Raw genomic sequence first — 18810 nt, forward strand, 5'->3', positions numbered from 1 at the left:
GGTGAAAGTTGAAACCGTGAAATTTCTTATCATCATATTTATAAATGTGTTGGGATGGATATGACGACTTGAGTTGAGTTTGAAGATATTGTCATAATTATTTGTGGATGACTTAAAAAATTGTGCTTAATAATGCTACTAATAATAATAACGTTTTATTTTAGGATGCAATTAATATGTTGGAATCAAAATTATTATTTATCCTTATTCCTTATTTTAAGAAATATAAATACTAAGCAGTTAATTTTGTTGACCTAAAAGTACATAAAATATGAATTAATTGAATAATTCCCGTGTAATTTTCTAATTAAAACTAATAATTATAGAGTAATAGAAATACACATTAATTAACTCTCACTTTTTGAATGCCTTTATTTCCAGCAAGTATATTGTCGTCATCTTCAATGAATTCAGTTTACTCAGTCCCAGAAAACATCACTCAACTTTTTTACTCTCTCATTCTCTCCTAGAACTCCTTCTCTCTCAACCCATTACCGATTTCGGCAAAATATAGATGCTCCACTTTTTGCTACAGGTTTCATTTTTCGCCATTTTATCATTTTTTTGTGTTTTTTTCTTCTTCTTTATAAATGCTGTTAATTTGCTTGCAGTTGCTCTTTTTGTGGTGTGATTTACAGTATTTAATTTGGTGGGTTATTCTTCATTCCTATTATGTCTAATTTTTTTTAAATTGCATGTGCTTCTTTGTTTTATATTCATGTAAATTGTTAGGATCTTTGACTTTTTTGTGAGGTAAAAAATGATGGGAAACTATTTGACTTGAGTTTTCTTTCTCATAACAGCTTTGGATTGAATGGGTGTTTGATTTTATGGGAAAAAGGTGTGATCTTTGTGGCACATTCTTGAAATGGAAAGTGGGAAGAAGCCAGAAACCCTAGAAGAGGGTTTCTGGGATTCGAATTTGAGTCAGGATGAATTATTTTGTAGTGAAGTCCTAGAAGATGGGAGCCTCGTTGGTTGTTTAAGTGAATTAAATGATAAGTGTGTGGCTGATGCTTGTAGTAGTCCAAATGGATCAAGAAATCTTGAACTACCAAGGCTATTCGGTAATGATGGGGTTGATGGTGTTGCTGGATATGATAGGATGAGTGAAGTGTCCCTGTATGGTTATTCTAATGAACAGATGTTGGTTCCATTGCACGGGAATGATGTGCGCTATAATGATTTTCCGGTGTTCAAAGAGGAGTTGACATTTAGTGGGAATGACGGGGATCAGAGTGCCAAGGTTGAGGAATATGTGGGAAAAATAGGTGACACTTTACATTGTGATGAACCTTTTCGCAATGGTGAGTTTGAGGCTCCCATGGTGACGTGTGATGATGTGTTGCACCCTCATGAGCCCGGATCGCCAACAAAGATAGAAGTTTCTGGAAACAGCATTAATTTGTTTGTGGAAGTTTTTGGTCCCTTGGGTGGAATTTCTGATGATGGTTTGGACCACCCTATGCAATACACATCCGGGGAGAGTGACTTCAAGCACGATTTCTTGCCCAATGAAAATGGCACCCTCTCTAATGGTAATAGATATTGGAGGTCCATGTATGAAAAGGAAGAAGACATTATTGGTGAACGCGAACACACGTATGATAATGGTGATATTGTATGGATTAGAACCAAAACCCAATCATGGTGGCCAGGTATGGTATGCTATCCTTCGCCAGCTCCGAGAGATATGGCAAAGCTCAGATGCCTTGTTAAATACTATGGCACCCCAAGTATTGTTTGGTGTGACAATGCTGATTTAAGGCCTTTTGTTGAGTACTTTGAACAGATTTCAGGCCAAAATAACTCCAGAGTCTTTTTTAATTCAGTTGAGAGGGCTGTATGTGAGATTGGGTTCCGTGTGCGGTTTAAGATGACTTGCCCGTGCTTTGCAAAGGACAATCAACCACTTGATTCCCAGTGGTCCTTGAAAACTAAAGAAGAAAATTTTATGTCAAAGCAGAAAGCAAGCCTGTTTGATGATGTGTCGTTATCTCAGTTCCAGCCTGCAACATTTGTTGCAGAAATCAGGGATCTTGCCCGATCCGTACGTGTACCTGGTAAAATTGAATTGATGGTCATGAAGAGTCGTTTGTCACCATTATATCGTTCCATTGGCCATTTTGAGTTGCCTCTGCAGCTGCTCAGGTCAGACGTGAATGATGAAAACCATATGAATACATTTGGAGATGGTGGACACTCTTTGGAAGCCAATGGTGGCAATGTTACTAAAACCAGGACGTATAGGAAGAAGAAGAATCCTGATGATAAATTAACGTCCTCAGATAAAGGCATGGAATCGCGGAAAAGGAAGAAGAGCAGATATTTATCTTATCCATATGTGGATGCGATCAAGGGAGGGGAAAAAGAGGATCTGGCGCAAAGTTCCGGCCTAGAGGGTAGTTGCAGTGGCATGGATTCACGGAAGAGAGGTACAAACAAACCTTCCAAGGAACAGCATATAGTCAGCAAAGCAGATGACATTAGTGCTTGTTCTGCCGAATTGCTTGCTGAACTTTCCTCTTCAGGTCGTGATTGTTCTTATATAAGCAGAAGTAAATATTCCGATTCACTCAAAAGGTTCTACTGTAGTTTCAGAATGTTTGCCTTTGTAGATGCTTATATTGCCTCCGAGGTTGGTGGGGACCAGCCAGTACTAGTTCTTGAAGCTGGCGAGCAGGTGGAAGGAAGTAAAGTGTTGAAAAAATTGAAGAAACAGAAAGACAGCACCGCATCTGCCAAAGAGAGTGTAGAGAATGCTGTAGATGGAAATCAGAAAGCGAAAGATATTGTTGTTCGAAAGAGGGGTAGGAAAAAGGAGCAAGTGACTAATTCTGTAGAACAGATGACAGGTATTCGAGTTGTGAAAGAATCTGAGAACCAAGAAGCAAATCTTGCACCGGGTAGTTTAGAAAATGCCAACACTGCATCTGCGAAAGAGAGTGTAGAGAATGCTGGGAATCAGAAAGTGAAAGATATTGTTGTTCGAAAGAGGGGTAGGAAAAAGAAGGAGCAAGTTGTAGAACAGATGACAGGTATTCGAGTTGGGAAAGAATTTGAGAACCAAGAAGCGAATCTTGCACCGGGCAGTTTAGAAAATGCCAATAAAACAGAAAATCTGCTAGCAAAACAGAAGACTAACGAAGAGAGAGAAAAAAGCACACCAGCAGGTTTGCAGTCTGTACAGAATCCTTTGCCAAACATTTACCCGAAAAGCCCATGGATGATTAGCTTCCATCAGGCTTGCTCAAATCTATTCAAAAGCAGCAAAACTCCCCAAAAGTGGGTCGGGTCAAATCCTAGGCTAGTTGATACAAACTCAATTCCTATATTACCAGATATGAATGGAATCCATCCAGGCTTTCCCGTTGTTCATATACCGGCTGGAGTGCCTACTTCAAATGTAGTTACTCCCATGGATCATATACCGGTTGGAATACCTACTTCAAATCTAGTTACTCCTTTACCAGAACAGAAGATTAAGATGGAAGAGTTAGTCTCTCCTACCATAAATGGTCTTCACCACATAAACTCTGCCTCAGATTCATCATCCAAGGATGTGCCACTGACCTTCCAAAACACCTCGGCCAATAATGGGGTGAATGACATTCATCAAGGTCTAAAGGGGGACTTTACAGCCCAAGCACCGAATCCTGTTACAATGAGCTCATTTATTCAGCACTCACTTCAGATGGGAAGCTTTCTCTCTTCTGGTAATCCCAAACCTAGGAAACGAAAGAGAAAAGAGGAGACCGCTTGTCAAGTAGCTCCAAGTATTCCGGATTTGAATGGTAATGTTTTGGATACAGCCCCCTTAGGAACAGCCACATCCGAGGGGAGTCATGTTCCACCTGATGGTCAATCTCAGAGGAAGAGGCGAAATAAAAACGAGAGTGGTGAATCGGATGGTGGCAGTGTTCTTCTAAACTTTGCCCCAGGAAGCGTGCCTCTCAAAGAAACGTTGGTAGCAACATTTTCCAGGTTCGGATTGTTGAAGGAATCTGAGATCGAGTTTGCAAGTGATAATAGCGTCAAGATTATATATGAGAGAAGCTCTTATGCTAGATTTGCATTTCGGAGTTTGGAGAAGAGCCACCCATTTGGAGAATCACTCCTCAATTTCAGTCTTGACAGCAGCATGCCAGATCCCCCAAAGATGAAGATTAAAACTAGTCCGCAGCTGCAAACCTTTGTGCCTGTGCATGTGGGTGCGTGCAAGAACCGAACCACCAAGGTTGGAGAAGCGCCTGACATCGCTCTCATAAAGCAGAACGTGGAAAAGATGAAATCGACTCTGGAGAAAGCGGGCAGTAATCTTTCTCCGGAGATGAGAGATAAGTTGGAGAAGGAGATCAAAGGTTTTCTTGAGAAAATCAGCTCTGTGACAGGCTCTTCCTACTAAGTATGCTAGTTTTTGATAATCCTAGTTGTTGTGGATATAGCCATTTCCCACAGTTTTTGGGGAGGTTGAAAGCACGGAAGAGGTTTTTTCTGCTGCTAGCATTTTTTGAACTTGTAGTTTGCTGCTTTTCTCTCTCCACTCTCAACCCTCAAAATCTGTGAGTTGCAGTAATTAATTCCATTGAAATCTTAGTTGGGTAAATTCTTGTTCTTGATGAATGATTACAAGTATAATTTGATCATATATGCATACATACAAAAATACTGATTCATGAATATTTTTGATAAAAACCGAAATGGTTTGAAATTTACAATGTGTTTGAATTGAAATCTTTAAAAATCCAATCAGAAGTAAGAACTGTGCTTTCATGTTATACTTTCCCATTTCCCTAAGCACTCAAAATGACTCTCTTTTTCACAAACTAAGCCAAAAACATTCTTTACATATTCATATAAAAGTACTACATCATCTTCCTCGAACACCAAATCTCAAGTCCGTCTTTGAATTTTCTTGTAATATATAGATAACAGAATTAACACACCAAATAAATTAATCATACTGATCAAAGACCCACATTTCCCATTCACACTCAGCTACAAAAATTAAATTAAAACAGTGGGAACAAAAGATACATGAACCCAGGCATATTCAAATTTAAAACCACCAAAAAAAACTGAGTAAAGTTACTATTCTAGCCTAGTTAATCAAGCCTCTCATTTGATTTGATAGACATATGATAATGTGGAAACCCTAATTGAAGAGCAACACTTAGATTAAGATGACTGATCATATAATAACTTAAACTAATGGATTCGTTGCGGATGAGCCGTATGCATTCATCAACCCGGTCCACGACCCGAAACCATAACCAAACGAATCCTTCCCTGCATCCGAGTTACAAGCCTGCTGCTGTTGATGTTGTTGTTGTTGTTGCTGCTGCTGCTGATGATGATGATGCTGATGATCGTGCCATTCCAGCGACAAAATCTTGGAATTAGGCTTGGACTCAACGATGTCGAGCTGATTATCGTAGGGCAGCATGAGCCTCTCTAGCACATTATGGTTGCCGTGATCGAATCCGAACTGGGAGAAGAGGGGCGGCATTCCAGCGGCGTAGCCCTCGCCGGGGTTGATATTGTAGGCATCATGGCCACCGCCGCTGCCGCCTAAAAGGGCTTCATATTTGTTGTCCATGAAATCAATTGGAGTGGGATTGTCAAGCATGTAGGAAGGGTTTGCGCCGTACAATGCGTTGGCGGAGGCGTGGAAGTGGAGCTGGTCGGGGAAGGCGAGGTGAAGGTCGGTGGAGCCGTAGGGGAGGTGGGGAGACATGGCGGCGCTGGGCTGGAGAGGGGAGGGAGAGGGGGAGTTGGCGGACGAGGAGGGCTTCTTGGAGGAGGGTTTTTTGTTTTTGCGGCAGCCGCCGCCGACGGGGATGTTGCGGAGGGTGCCGCCTTTGGTCCAGTAGCGGCGGCAGGTCTTGCAGAAGTAGCGAGGCTGGGAGAGGCTGTAGTTGTTGTAGTAGCAGAATTTGGTGTGTGTGGAGTCGCAGCGCGGGCATTTCAGGGACTGCTCGTGCTGCGGCCGGAGGCGCCGCTCGATCAGCGGCCGGCTGCACGCTAGCATGTCGTCGCCGCCGCCGGTTGGTGTAGTGATTGGTGAGGAAGATTCCAACCCTGTGCCGCCGTCCTCAGAAATTGTTCCCTGCAAAATGGTGTGTGTCAGCATTTTCCAAAACGGAACAACTATTGTTTGCACACTTGTAACGACATTGTAATGAGATAGAAATGCAATGGCAATACCTGCAACCAGTCATCAGAGGAATCCATGCAAACTTGAAGAGAGGTAATGCCCATAGAATACAAGAGAGAGTGAAGGAGAGAGGTGGAATGGGGTTGGGGAAGAATGGGTAAGGGAGGAGATAGTGAATAAGAAGGAAGAAAAAGGGAGTGAGGGGTGGGGCACACTCACTAAACATAAGCAACAGGGGTGCAGTTGGGACCCACGCGGGAACAATCAACGGCTGCGATGAATCTGAGAAGGGTGGGCGTCAGAAATCGCGGCTACTTACAAGTCTATGTCGTGTGACGTGACATGAGAATTTTTGGGTCCAAGATAAAGAGTTGGGGAGAGAGAACTACCGAAAGCAGACTCGGAAGTGGGGTCCGCGAGCTCACTCTCCTCGCAAGCAAAGGATATATTCTCCTCTACTGACGTGTCACATCTTCCTAAATCTTTGGCCTTATTATTAAAAAAACATTATGTACACACCATTAGCTAAATTCATTTCAATATATTTCAAACTCATATGTGTGTGACAACCAAACGCCAAATTAGCTAAATTACGCCGCCCAGATTTGGTCCTTTTTCTACTGCTACTAACCATATATACATTTGTTCAACTGTCGGAACTTAGTTTTAATGTATTTACAAGATTACACTCGGTTATTAATTAATGCCAGAAATGTACAATTGTAATTATGATCATTGGTTGGACACATCATGATAATATGTTCAGATTTTACTCAGAATTTAGAGGATGAAATGCTAATCTGGATTAATATACTTATTTTTATCTGACATGTTTGTCCTCATTGCTTTTGTGGTATAGTTCGTTAATCTCGTTGGCTGTCTAGTGGTGAAATGTGTTGCACATTTCGACACATTGATATGACGCCACTAGTGGATTATTTAATTAGTTTTCTATGTTAATTACGTTTCTAACTTTAATTGCGTAACAAAATCATAATAAGACAAGTCTAACAAACAATATCCGTGATCAGCATCGAAAATTTGTTTTAAGAATTCAATTATAAAAAGGCAAATAAATTTGAGCAACGTGTATAAACTTGTTAATTTACTCTAAACGAGACGACAAAAGTAGAATACATTAAGGAATCTAAGTCAACTAACAAAATTATTCGCATTACTCACAGAATTGTGTCTATTGTTTTCTTACAAGTTTTAGCACCTTAGTTTGGAATTTACTTTAATAATTCATCCATATCCATATATATATATATATATATATATATATATATATATATATATATAGGGATGGGGTTTTGATCTATGCAAAACTAGATTTAAATACAGAAACGCAGAACAATATCATAATTAGGGCACTTTTAGGTCATAATTAGGTAATTTTTAGGTCATGCTAACAAAGCATGACCTAAAACGATCTTAGTATGACATTAAATCCAAATATTATAATATGACCTAAAATTGCTTAATTATGACCTTCCGCGTTTTTGGTTAATTATTGACCATTAGATCATCTAATCCTAGGGCTGAGATTTGGTCTGCATTTCTGGATTTAAACACATACTTATTTTGATCATCTCCCTATAGGGATGTATTCATTTCCTTTTCCTATATTTCCTCCTTTTTCCTTCTTAATATCAGCCATTAGATTAGAGAAATGGACGATCAAGATCAACATTGAGTAATTAATCCCGTGTTGCATTATTTGTCCTATTTTGTGCATTATGAGGGTACAATAGTAATCTAATAATTGCTGGAAACCGCTACGAATAATGCACCACATGGTCACGAGTAATGCATATAATTGACTATATAATGCACAATATGTTAACTGCAATGCATACGAATAAGATGTACCATGTTATGATGTTTGGACATACGTTTCTTGTTCCCCTAAGGGTTTAATAAGCTTAGGGGCTAGGGTATAGTACGTAGACACGTATGTAATCTTCACATGGTAACGAGTAATGGATATAATTGACTATATAATGCACAATTTGTGAACTGCAATGCATACGAACAAGATGTGCTGTGTTATGATGTTTGACACACGTTTCTTGTTTCCCCTAAGGGTTTAATAAGCTTAGGGGCTAGGGTATAGTACGTACGCATTAATAACAAATTATAAAACGATACGAATAATTCACCAAATTGTCACGAGTAATGGATGTTATTAACTATATAATGCACAATATGTGAACTGCAATGCATACGAATAAGATGTACCATGTTATGATGTTTGACACACGTTTCTTGTTTCCCCTAAGGGTTTAATAAGCTTAGGGGCTAGGGTATAGTACGTACGCATTAATAACAAATTATAAAACGATACGAATAATTCATCAAATTGTCACGACTAATGGATGTTATTAACTATATAATGCACAATATGTGAACTGCAATGCATACGAATAAGATGTACCATGTTATAATGTTTGACACACGTCTCTTGTTTCCCCTAAGGGTTTAATAAGCTTAGGGGCTAGGGTATAGTACGTAGACATTACTAAATGCACGTATGTAATCTTCAATCCGTTGATTAACCCATATACACAATACCTCTAATAATGCATAATATATTGAGATAATGACAATTAACAGCTACATAATGCACTACCTAAACCAAATAATGCACATACGTATATTCCAATAACAACAATTTGTTAGTAATGTCTACGTACTATACCCTAGCCCCTAAGCTTATTAAACCCTTAGGGGAAACAAGAAACGTGTGTCAAACATCATAACATGGTACATCTTATTCGTATGCATTGCAGTTCACATATTGTGCATTATATAGTTAATAACATCCATTACTCGTGACAATTTGGTGAATTATTCGTATCGTTTTATAATTTGTTATTAATGCGTACATATTATACCCTAGCCCCTAAGCTTATTAAACCTTTAGGGGAAACAAGAAACGTGTGTCAAACATCATAACACAGCACATCTTGTTCATATGCATTGCAGTTCACAAATTGTGCATTATATAGTCAATTATATCCATTACTCGTTACCATGTGAAGATTACATACGTGTCTACGTACTATACCCTAGCCCCTAAGCTTATTAAACCCTTAGGGGAAACAAGAAATGTGTGTCCAAACATCATAACATGGTACATCTTATTCGTATGCATTGCAGTTCACATATTGTGCATTATATAGTCAATTATATGCATTACTCGTGACCATGTGGTGCATTATTCGCAGATACCAAAATGTGGCAGTTACTTTTCCGTCAAATGTCAATAATAACCATGTAATGCATACAACCACCTTCTATAATGCAACACGGAACCAGTTTTATAGAATCAATCTGATCCGTTGATGCCTTAGATCTAACGCGTAATATTAAGAAGGAAAAAGGATCTAAGATGTGAAAAGGAGAATAACGCTCCCCTATATATATATATATATGTATATATATATTTAGTGTACACTGTACAGAGAGAGAGAATAATAGTCAGAAATATTTTGCTATTTTGGTGTAACTTTACCTCTTCTGCTATTATATATTCAATCACTCGAGATTCAATTTCAATTATGTGTGCCATTTTAATTTATAGATTATACGTATATTTGAAAATGTAAAAAAATGTGAGTATTTTTCTCATTATATAAGTAGTGGTTTCTAGTATAAACATTATTAAGTTACTAAATCATTGCTTCTTTATGCAATAATTCCAATAAAATAACTTGATCGAGGCATTTGTACACTGAATCCAAAATTAAACCTAGCTAAAATATTATGTAGGGAACCATAGCCATCACATAGGATTGCATTGGATACTCAAATGCTAATATAGTAAGAATTATTTTATTTTATTTATTAATGTTTCATACTAGTAGCTACTAATGCTATAATGAAGTGGCTAAAAAAGCGACACGGCGCTTGTTTGAAATTTTATCGTACACTGACATAAATCAGTTCATACTTCATATCAATCATTTCTCTATTTCCAATTAAATCATACGGCAATTATTTTTTCCACTTTCGTTTTTCTATGTCTGATCCAATCATAGGGTACGCAACTTTTTCCATCTTTTTCTTTTAACGAAAATATAAACTTGCTTATTTCATTTGTAATTTTGACGTACATATGTGTTTGTGTTAATTTGTTCACAACTTTATCCTATATTTTCTCAGAATACATGGTGGTTTGAATATAAAAAAATTATTCCATACAATTAATGATAATGAGGTACGTACATAAGTATTCTTTTAATCAATAAACGTCACATCCTCAAAATATAGAAAGTTTCAAAATTTTGAAATAAAAGAGATGCCTTATTCCAAATGTCGAAGGAATGTGAAACACACTATGTAAATAGATCTTGAGGTGAAGCTAGGTAGATGATTCCTTTAAATTGAAAACCTCTTTTTTTACTTCTTTTTCATTGATTTAAATAACAAGACAATAAAAAGTTTAATTTCCCTTAAAACTTTAATAAGGAAATAAATTGCGCTACCTTTCTTCTCGTGCAAGGTAGTTCTTGCATCTCAGGCAACCAAAGAGATTTGACAACTGCACTATCTCCAAGAAGATCATATATATAATTATAGTATATGAGTGTATCTATAATGAGAGAGAGAGAGAGAGAGAGAGATTATAATGTATGTCTTGTGCGCCAAAATCGTTAAGGACCATTGAATTTTTAAGGAGGTCCCTCCATAGATGCTAAAGGTGATAATAGAAAAAAATATTTTTCTTTCTTTTTTAGATCTAATTTAAAGTAGTTTTGTTTATACAGAGTTTTTATTGGATCTACTGAAATGTAATAAAGATGATTTTGAAAAATGTAGAGTTTTGCATTCTAATAGTTTTCTTGCACATATATCAAAAATTAAAGGCTGGGCTTAATTCTCATTAACGGAGACTAGTAGTGTCTGTTAAATTACAGAAATTTAGTTTTGTTTGCTTCTTTTTTGACTAACTTTTAAATAAATGTGTAAGTATATGCATAATTTGAATTTCACGAGTATTACTATTGCGCCGTAATTAAAAATTTTGATCACTTTTTAATGAAGAAGATGAATTTTCCCAAAAGCTCCATCCTCCATTAGGAAAGATTATTCCAGAAATTACTAATTTTAATACATTCGCGAATGAAGAACAATTTGTTTTTTCTAAATTTAGCTATTTTGTGTCGATGATAATTAAGATCATGATTAGTCCGCATTAATCCAACTTGGAAAGATGTGCAGTCAAACTGATGACATGCTGACGCAAGCACATTCTCTCCTGATGTGGGTCCCAGGTAGACCAAATGCTTAGGAGAAAATAAAGCAAAATGTTTTCGTAATTTGAAAATACTAATGATGCAATCATATGACTAATGAAACCTTTAATCTGCAAATTTGTTTTATAATGTGAACGGAATTAATTAATTATTATTAGTAGTAGTAGAGAAGATTTGATTTTGGATTTGTGGTATGAATCCCTATTTTGTTTTACTCTGCATGTGAACGCCAACGTGCTAATGACACAATTAAGATTATTAATTTCTTTGGGCACGCTTTCCCACGTGCTTATAAGACTAGTAGCAGTGGCTGTAGGAGAGAAAACAAATGTCGACGCTGCATTGCAATATAAGGAGTAATAAATTAAATACAAAGATCCTATAAAAAAATTGTTTAATGAGTCCATAAAAATTAAAATCTATAACTTGTTAGCCGTCTTGAAACAACATGATTAACATAATAAGTTCACAACTTTTAATAAATCCGAATTATAAATGGATAGTTTTTTATATTCAATCTAGCCTCTAGGTAGCCATGATCCACAAATTTAATCTAAAGTCTAAACAATATGTTTACTTTTAACACCGTTCTCTCTTATTTTCTTCAAATTTTCTTTTTTGGTGGAGTGCAATTGGCTTGTTATTTCAAAGGATACATAGACTTTCAGGTTGTTTGCATAAATTATTTGCTTGGTCAATTGATTAAACCTTGATAATATTGTATTGATAGTGCAAGATTTACTTGTTATTGGCAAATGAAACAAACAAACATTTCACATAACCATTATTTAGTTTACTGAAACTACTATAACTATCATGGGTTATTGTTTATCACCAATTGATTTTAAGCGTAACTCTATGAACTTCTATCATGGTACTATAGCAGACATCGATCATGTGAGTTAAAGCTTTAACTAATCTAGAATTATTTATCACCTAAAAAAATTGATCCAACAATATATCTCAACTTTAAATTGGATTCAATTTGATAGAGAGTTGGTCCAACCATTGAACCAAATCAGAAAACAAAAAACTTCAACCCCTTCAAGGTACAATTCGAAGGGTTTGGTCCCTCCAAGGTACCCTTTGAAGGGCTTGAGAAAAAATTGGAACCACTGTGGTAACCGAGTTACCAAATATTTTCATCAATTAATCCCAAAAACCTATCCATAATCAGGTTTTAAGACGAGTTACCGACGGTGCAATAGTGTGTGATTAGTAGTATTTGACAAGCTCGGAAGTGCCTACATACTACACAAACTATGAAAGAGTGGTGGTGGAGACAAGTAGAATTAGTTGTTAATAGGCATGCGTGAGTGCAGGCGATGAGACAAACAAACATAAATTCCTACATCTTTGACGTATCCAAATCTAAGACACAATCCTTTTTATACGCTCAACTTCTCTAAATAATATTGCATGCGATTTTTATGTCGGTAAATCGTCGGTTTATTGATGGAATTATTTAGATTCATATCAATGGATGACGTCGGCAGCCTATTAATAAGATGTTTCTTTCACAACTAATTGATTGGAGTATTCGAGTCACTTAGGTATTCATTTGTATGTGTGTGTTTCTATCTTTGGTAAAAACGATTTAGACAATAGATGTTACATTGCATGCATAAAAAATAGGAAAATATAGTACTTCGTAGTAATGAAGATTATTTCGTGTTTTTTTGTCGAATTGCTTGTGATAATTTTTGGGATGATTAATTAATGATGTGAATTTATGTTAGAGAAAAACGACGTTTTGATGGGTCCATGCCACGATGCACGTGGTACAACCCGACCAGTTGTCCAATTCATTGTCGCTCGTGAACAAGCTAATCTACTGACTATTACTAATGGCGGCTGATCAAGATTTGCTGATTTCAATATTTGTTTTCTTCTGCCTACATCTTCTGAGATGAGTGTATTTAATAAATACTGTGACGTTTGATTGATGAGATGTGGAGTATAGAAATGTGAATCCAATATAAAGTATTTGATGAAACGGTTGATTGAATTTATGTACACGTTGAATATATCATTCGTTTTCGTGTACATAGATACACTTCTTATACGTCGGATCTTTGAATTGAAAGGGACAGTTTTAGAATGAAGTATGAAAAAATATTTCTGATATACACGAAATAAAATTATGAACTGGGCTTTAATTTGTTCAGATTCTGAAAGTATTATTGGGCTACAAATTGAATTTTAAGTGATTTACACTTATAAGTTATAACATCGGGCTTCTAAGTAGTCATTTGTTAAAACTGAACCAAAGCAAAAAATGTTGCTTCTTCAGTTCTTATTGCTCTAGTATTAATAGGGTTATATGCTTCAACAACCATTAACTATTTCCATATTTAGTTTTTCAATATACTTAGCACTAGTAACAATTATAACATGAGGTTTATAATGCATAACACAATATTGACAATTTTGATGCACTTTGCCTCAAAAATGGAAATTCAGCCAAATTTGAATTCTAATGTTGTAGCAATTATGCTAATAACCTTCTGTTGATAGATTACATATGTGATGGTATGCTATAAATTTCAGAGCTTAATTTGGCCAAACTTTCGTGTTGGTGGATAATTGCAAGAAACTGTAAAAATTATTCAAAATTAAAATTCAAGAGAAAAGGTACTACTAGTAGTAAGTATTCAAGAGAAATGCTTAGATGAGCTAGTATAAGACATAAATGCCTCAAATTTTGCATTTATTTGTTCTTTGATATAGTGTTAACAAATTGACAAGTAGAGCCAAGTGCAGAGGTGAACATAGTTTATGAGTGTAGAATATGGTAATATAGCAAAACCTCAGTTGCTATCATCCACAACTTGGCTACTTATACAGGTGTTGTTTTCCCTTCTCTTTGGAACAGCCGAAGCTTCCACGTTTGACCCCCGGTACTTCAGCTCTGCTGTTCTGAAACGGGGGTCAACGGGCGAAGACCTAGCATCTGTATCCGGACTTGGCCTGTAATGATTCGCTGTAGGCCTGGAATCCGTATCAGTGTTGCTAGGCCTGTAATGATTCGGAGCAGGTCTAGAGTCCGTATCAGCGCCACCTGGCCTGTACGGATTGGGCCCTCCACCTGAATACCGCGGTGGGGAGACATACCTCGAGGAGCCTCTCAGACCACTGCCTCCTCTTAGCTCCATGATCTCGGATTTTCTTGAAGAATCCGGGAAGGATCTGTCGCCAGTGGCTGAGCCTAACGGAGGAGCTCCAGACGTGACAGATGCTGAAGTGAAGGGGTCATCAGGGCCCCAAGAGGTGAGCGCCTCCTTGTTGGCGAAGCACTGCCAGGCTCCGAAGAGGAAGAGGATGAAAAACAGGACAGGGCACGTCCACAAGATGCTGTTGAACTCATTCTTGAACACGGGGAGATTGGAACGATACATGGCAACGTATCCATTCCCAAGGCTGATGATCACAAGCTTCTCGTGATCACTGGTGATCAAGGGCACACCAAGTTTCTTCTCCATGTTCACATCATCGCCCTGTTGCTGGTTTAGGAAAGGCGCTATGATCTCGTCAAGGCCAGCAGAGAACAAGAGCCTCAGCCTGCCAGCACGGACATAGTGCTGAGACGAGACATTGTACACATAAACCTTGTCCTTGTTAGCAACCAGCAAGTAGCCTTTGATAGCCTGCAACGCCATAGGCTCGTCCATGTCCAGCTTCCTCTTTGATCTCACCCGACACTTGAAGTTCATCACGTCACCTAGCAGCGACGTCTGAACCAAGTCCACTTCACCTGTCAGCCCATACGCCTTGGACTGGTCCATGGCATAAAAAACATAACTCTTTGCAACAGAGCTGTTGAGAGCCTCACATTCTGTCTCCTTCAGTTTCATGGTACTCAAATCCAACGAGCCTGCCCCCGTATCTGTGAGAAACAACAGACGTTGCTTCAAGAATGCCATATAGTGTCCCATCCTCCTTAAACACCATAATCTTTCCACCACCATCTATTGCCAAAATGTACCTCCTCCTACCAATATGGTGCACTTCCATCATGCTAATCCGCAAACCCCAAGACTCCGGCATCTCAAACCTCCCAACTCGCTCCACATGAAGCGAGCTCCATTCATCGCCACTAAACGTCTCCCAACCCGATGCATTACAATAACGCCATTGCCATGGCCCGTCACGATTAAGGTCTCATTCTTGTGAAATGACAAGTAAGAGGCAATGGCAGAGATTGGTGAGGGCTTCTCCACCTCGGGGAAGGCCTCGAACTCCAAGGCAACCTCACCACTCCTCAGAAACAAATACAACTTTCCTATCATCCCCAACAGCAAAAAGTACTTGCTCAAACCCTCAAAATCCTTATTAGGCAACACATTAACACAAGTAGGGTTCGAAATCAACTTAACTGCCGATACAAACTGAAACCTCTCCGCCCAAAATGTGTTGAACTTAGTCACTAACATCGGCCCCGACTTCATCCCACCTCCTCCCTTCATCTCTCCTTTACCAGGCAAACTATCCTCTTCCTTAGTTTCCTCAACACCAATGATTTCACCATCGTGCGAAGATAAAGAATGCATCTTTATGCTTCCCAGATCATCAGAAAGCCGGGATTCTAGCCTATCAACAAGCTGCGTGAGGTTTTGAACTAATTCTTGAAGTTTCACCAATTGGAGCTGCTGCTTGCTTACCAAATCGTGATCAACACATGTTTCCGACGAAGGGTTGTCGTTTTGCTTAAAAGGGATGTCATTTTTTATGTCAGTTTCGATTGCTGAGTTGGAATTTACAGAGGGATCGGATTCGGGTGGTGCAAGAACAGCGCAACAAAGACGTGGGAAATAAGATAAATCTGCGAGGAGCAAAGAAACAGTTAACGCGAAGATCAACTTGCCTTTTCTGCGAGACACAGCCATCCAAATTGAAATCTGGGAGCGGTGTAGCAAAGCTTCTGTGATAGGCTGTTGCTGTGGCTGTTGCTGTTGCTGTTACAGTTAACCTGGGAGTTTGAGCATTGAAGTTGAGATCTAAAGACTGAGAGAGGGCTATTTTTGTAAATTTTACATGGGCTTTTAGGCCATCCACAACGCTGTTGCTATACTGTTCTTTAACCGTTCCTTAAACTACTATTTGCGGACCCCACTGTACTTTTTTACTTCCTTAACCTTTCCTTAAATTACTATTAATTCAATTTCATTTTTTATTTTTATTTCCAACCCAATTCAATTAAAACAAACGCACTTCATTAAAAAACACACAACATAAAAAAAATTACAACTTAAAATTTAGAAAAATAAAAAACACACAATTAAAATCCTAAAAAATTAAACGTTGCATAATTTAAAATACAAATTTAAAGAAAATAAAAAAAACTACTCCGCCGGGGAATCATCCCCCGCAGGCGGTGGAGGTGCAATAGGAGGCGGAAGGCCAAGTTGTGCTGCCATATGCACAATTCCGTTCCACCAGGCTTGGTATTGGGAGGGCGAGAAGTGAGAAGCGTCTGCCATTGTGGCGGTCATGTACACCGCCATAAGGGTGTTCGAGCCTCCCCCGAGCCCGATCCCGAGGCCGCCTGGCTTGATTCGCCTCTGCCCTTCCTCGCTCTAGCCGCCTTCGCCGCCTTGGTCCCTTGCGGCCGACGGCGCCCATGGCTGGATACCGCAGCATCGCTGGCCGTGTCCACAAACTCCTGCGGTGCACCCTCTTGTGCGCCGCTGCCCTCACCCCCGTCACCAGACGAGTATTGGCCACTCGTTGTGTGCTTCGTGCGCTTTGAGGTTGAGCCCGAGCTGGAGCGGACATCGTCGGCCCACCTTTCCTCGTCCTTGACGACCTGCCAAAATCAACATATTTGGATTGTTTACCGGTGTCCTGGTTGTAGACGCGCAAAGCCGCCCTCAGAATGTCGGCTCCCGAAGCTCGCTTTGGTAGTGCGCCGCTTCGGTCGAGTAGATGCCACAGAATTTTTTGACCTGTTTGTCGACTCGGCCAAAGTGAGAGCGGAACATCTTATATGTGCGCTTCCGGGACCCTTTCGGCTTAATCTGGTGGTAAATCTCGGTGACCTTTTCCCAGAAGCACTTGTTGGGTTGTTGATTCCCGACGACGGGATAGTATGAGACGGTGATCCAGGCGTTGTACACCGCCATCGTTTCGTTATTTCTGTACGGATGCTGACCTAGATCCTCCTCCTCCTCCTCCTCGCCCGCCTCCGACTCCGCCCTGGAGCTTCGCCCGCCTCGGCCTCCTCCCAGAGTGGGTTCAATGGGGAAATCCTCCCGAATCTGGGATAATCCCTGCGAATACCGCGGAGCGGAGGGACGTGCGTATGCATCCACGTCAAAAGTGGGTGGTTGGTACCCACCCGGCGTCGCCGAACCCTGGGTGCCCGGCGCCGACGAACCGGAACCACCCAGTTTGTTGTACATGGTCTCCCAATCGTTAAACGTGTTGAGATCCCACTCGCCGGAGCCGCCACTGCCGGAGTTGCCGTCGCCGGACATTTTGTGATGAGATGTTAGATGAAAATTGGAGAGGAAATGAAGTTGATTTAGGAAGAATAGATGTGTAGTTGTGTGTGAAATTAGGATGAATTAGGAGTATTTATAGAGTAAAAAAATAAAAAAAAAATTAAAAAAAAAAAGAAAAAACGGATATAAACGGTAATATTACCGTTTAATAAAAAAATATTTTTTTTAAATTCGAATTTTAAAAAGAAAGATTTATTGCGTCATCGTGACGACGCCCACCTCGCAGGCTAGCGAGTGGGCGTCACGCATAGCGCAGGGGCGAGCCACGTCGCCATGGCGCGTGGCGTGACAGCCTGTCCCGCGTCTCGCAGGGACGGGTTACGGGATGAGATGGGAACGGTTCCGGGGCGGGATGGTGTGCCGCAACGCGTCTCGCGGGTGTTCCGTCCCTCCGGCACGGAACGCGGGACGGTTCCGCGCCGCGTTGCGGATGCTCTTATTAGGGAGTTATGTGAAATTGGTTGTTTGGACAAGGGGTAGAATTGAGATTTATGATTTTGTCTGAAAGCAACGGCGGCTACGAGGTTTTGTACTTGTATTTTGTTACTCCGTAGGTAATCCAACTATAAGTAACTAGTTTTTGCCTTTTCTCAAATCTGATTTTATCATATGTGAAAAGTAATAATAAGCTCAATTTATACTCTTTATTGCTTATCAATAACCTCTACTTGAAAAAAATTATGCACTACTTGGATATATATTTTGGAATTGAAATTAAGTAAAAGAAGATGAATATGCAACTGGCTTGGACTATAAAATGAACTTGATTGGCCATGAAGAAAAATTACTTCGTTTCATTTCACTTATTTTTCAGGTTAGAAATGATTTTTTAATTGTAAACTAATGCAGTTTGCATTATAATTGTTGGATATAGATAGATAGGGATTTT

The 18810-nt window shown here is 39.2% G+C and overlaps 2 protein-coding genes and 1 pseudogene across 2 annotated transcripts; 1 reads left to right on the plus strand and 2 right to left on the minus strand.

The window, feature by feature from the left end:
* The first annotated feature begins 390 nt into the window (after positions 1-390).
* Positions 391-4606, plus strand: LOC121763069. Its single transcript, XM_042159130.1, has 2 exons — positions 391-535; positions 804-4606. The coding sequence occupies exon 2, from the start codon at positions 869-871 to the stop codon at positions 4403-4405; it is 3537 nt and encodes a 1178-aa protein (XP_042015064.1). The 5' UTR covers positions 391-535; positions 804-868; the 3' UTR covers positions 4406-4606.
* Positions 4607-4937: 331 nt separating this feature from the next.
* LOC121760233 (dof zinc finger protein DOF5.6-like) lies at positions 4938-6317 on the minus strand. The gene is made up of 2 exons (XM_042155879.1): positions 6208-6317; positions 4938-6109 (listed from the first exon to the last, which is right to left on the minus strand). The coding sequence occupies exons 1-2, from the start codon at positions 6259-6261 to the stop codon at positions 5204-5206; spliced, it is 960 nt and encodes a 319-aa protein (XP_042011813.1). The 5' UTR covers positions 6262-6317; the 3' UTR covers positions 4938-5203.
* Positions 6318-14095: 7778 nt separating this feature from the next.
* LOC121760168 lies at positions 14096-16376 on the minus strand (annotated as a pseudogene).
* Between the last annotated feature and the right edge of the window lie 2434 nt (positions 16377-18810).

The sequence above is a fragment of the Salvia splendens genome, chromosome 13, assembly GCF_004379255.2.
Source record: "Salvia splendens isolate huo1 chromosome 13, SspV2, whole genome shotgun sequence".
NCBI lineage: Eukaryota > Viridiplantae > Streptophyta > Magnoliopsida > Lamiales > Lamiaceae > Salvia > Salvia splendens.

Coding starts and splice junctions, on each gene's coding strand:
- LOC121763069 (XM_042159130.1), top strand. CDS start 869: ATGGAAAGTGGGAAGAAGCCAGAAACCCTAGAAGAGGGTTTCTGGGAT.
- LOC121760233 (XM_042155879.1), bottom strand. CDS start 6,261: ATGGGCATTACCTCTCTTCAAGTTTGCATGGATTCCTCTGATGACTGG. Junction 6,110..6,207: donor CCTCTGATGACTGGTTGCAG/GTATTGCCATTG, acceptor ACCATTTTGCAG/GGAACAATTTCTGAGGACGG.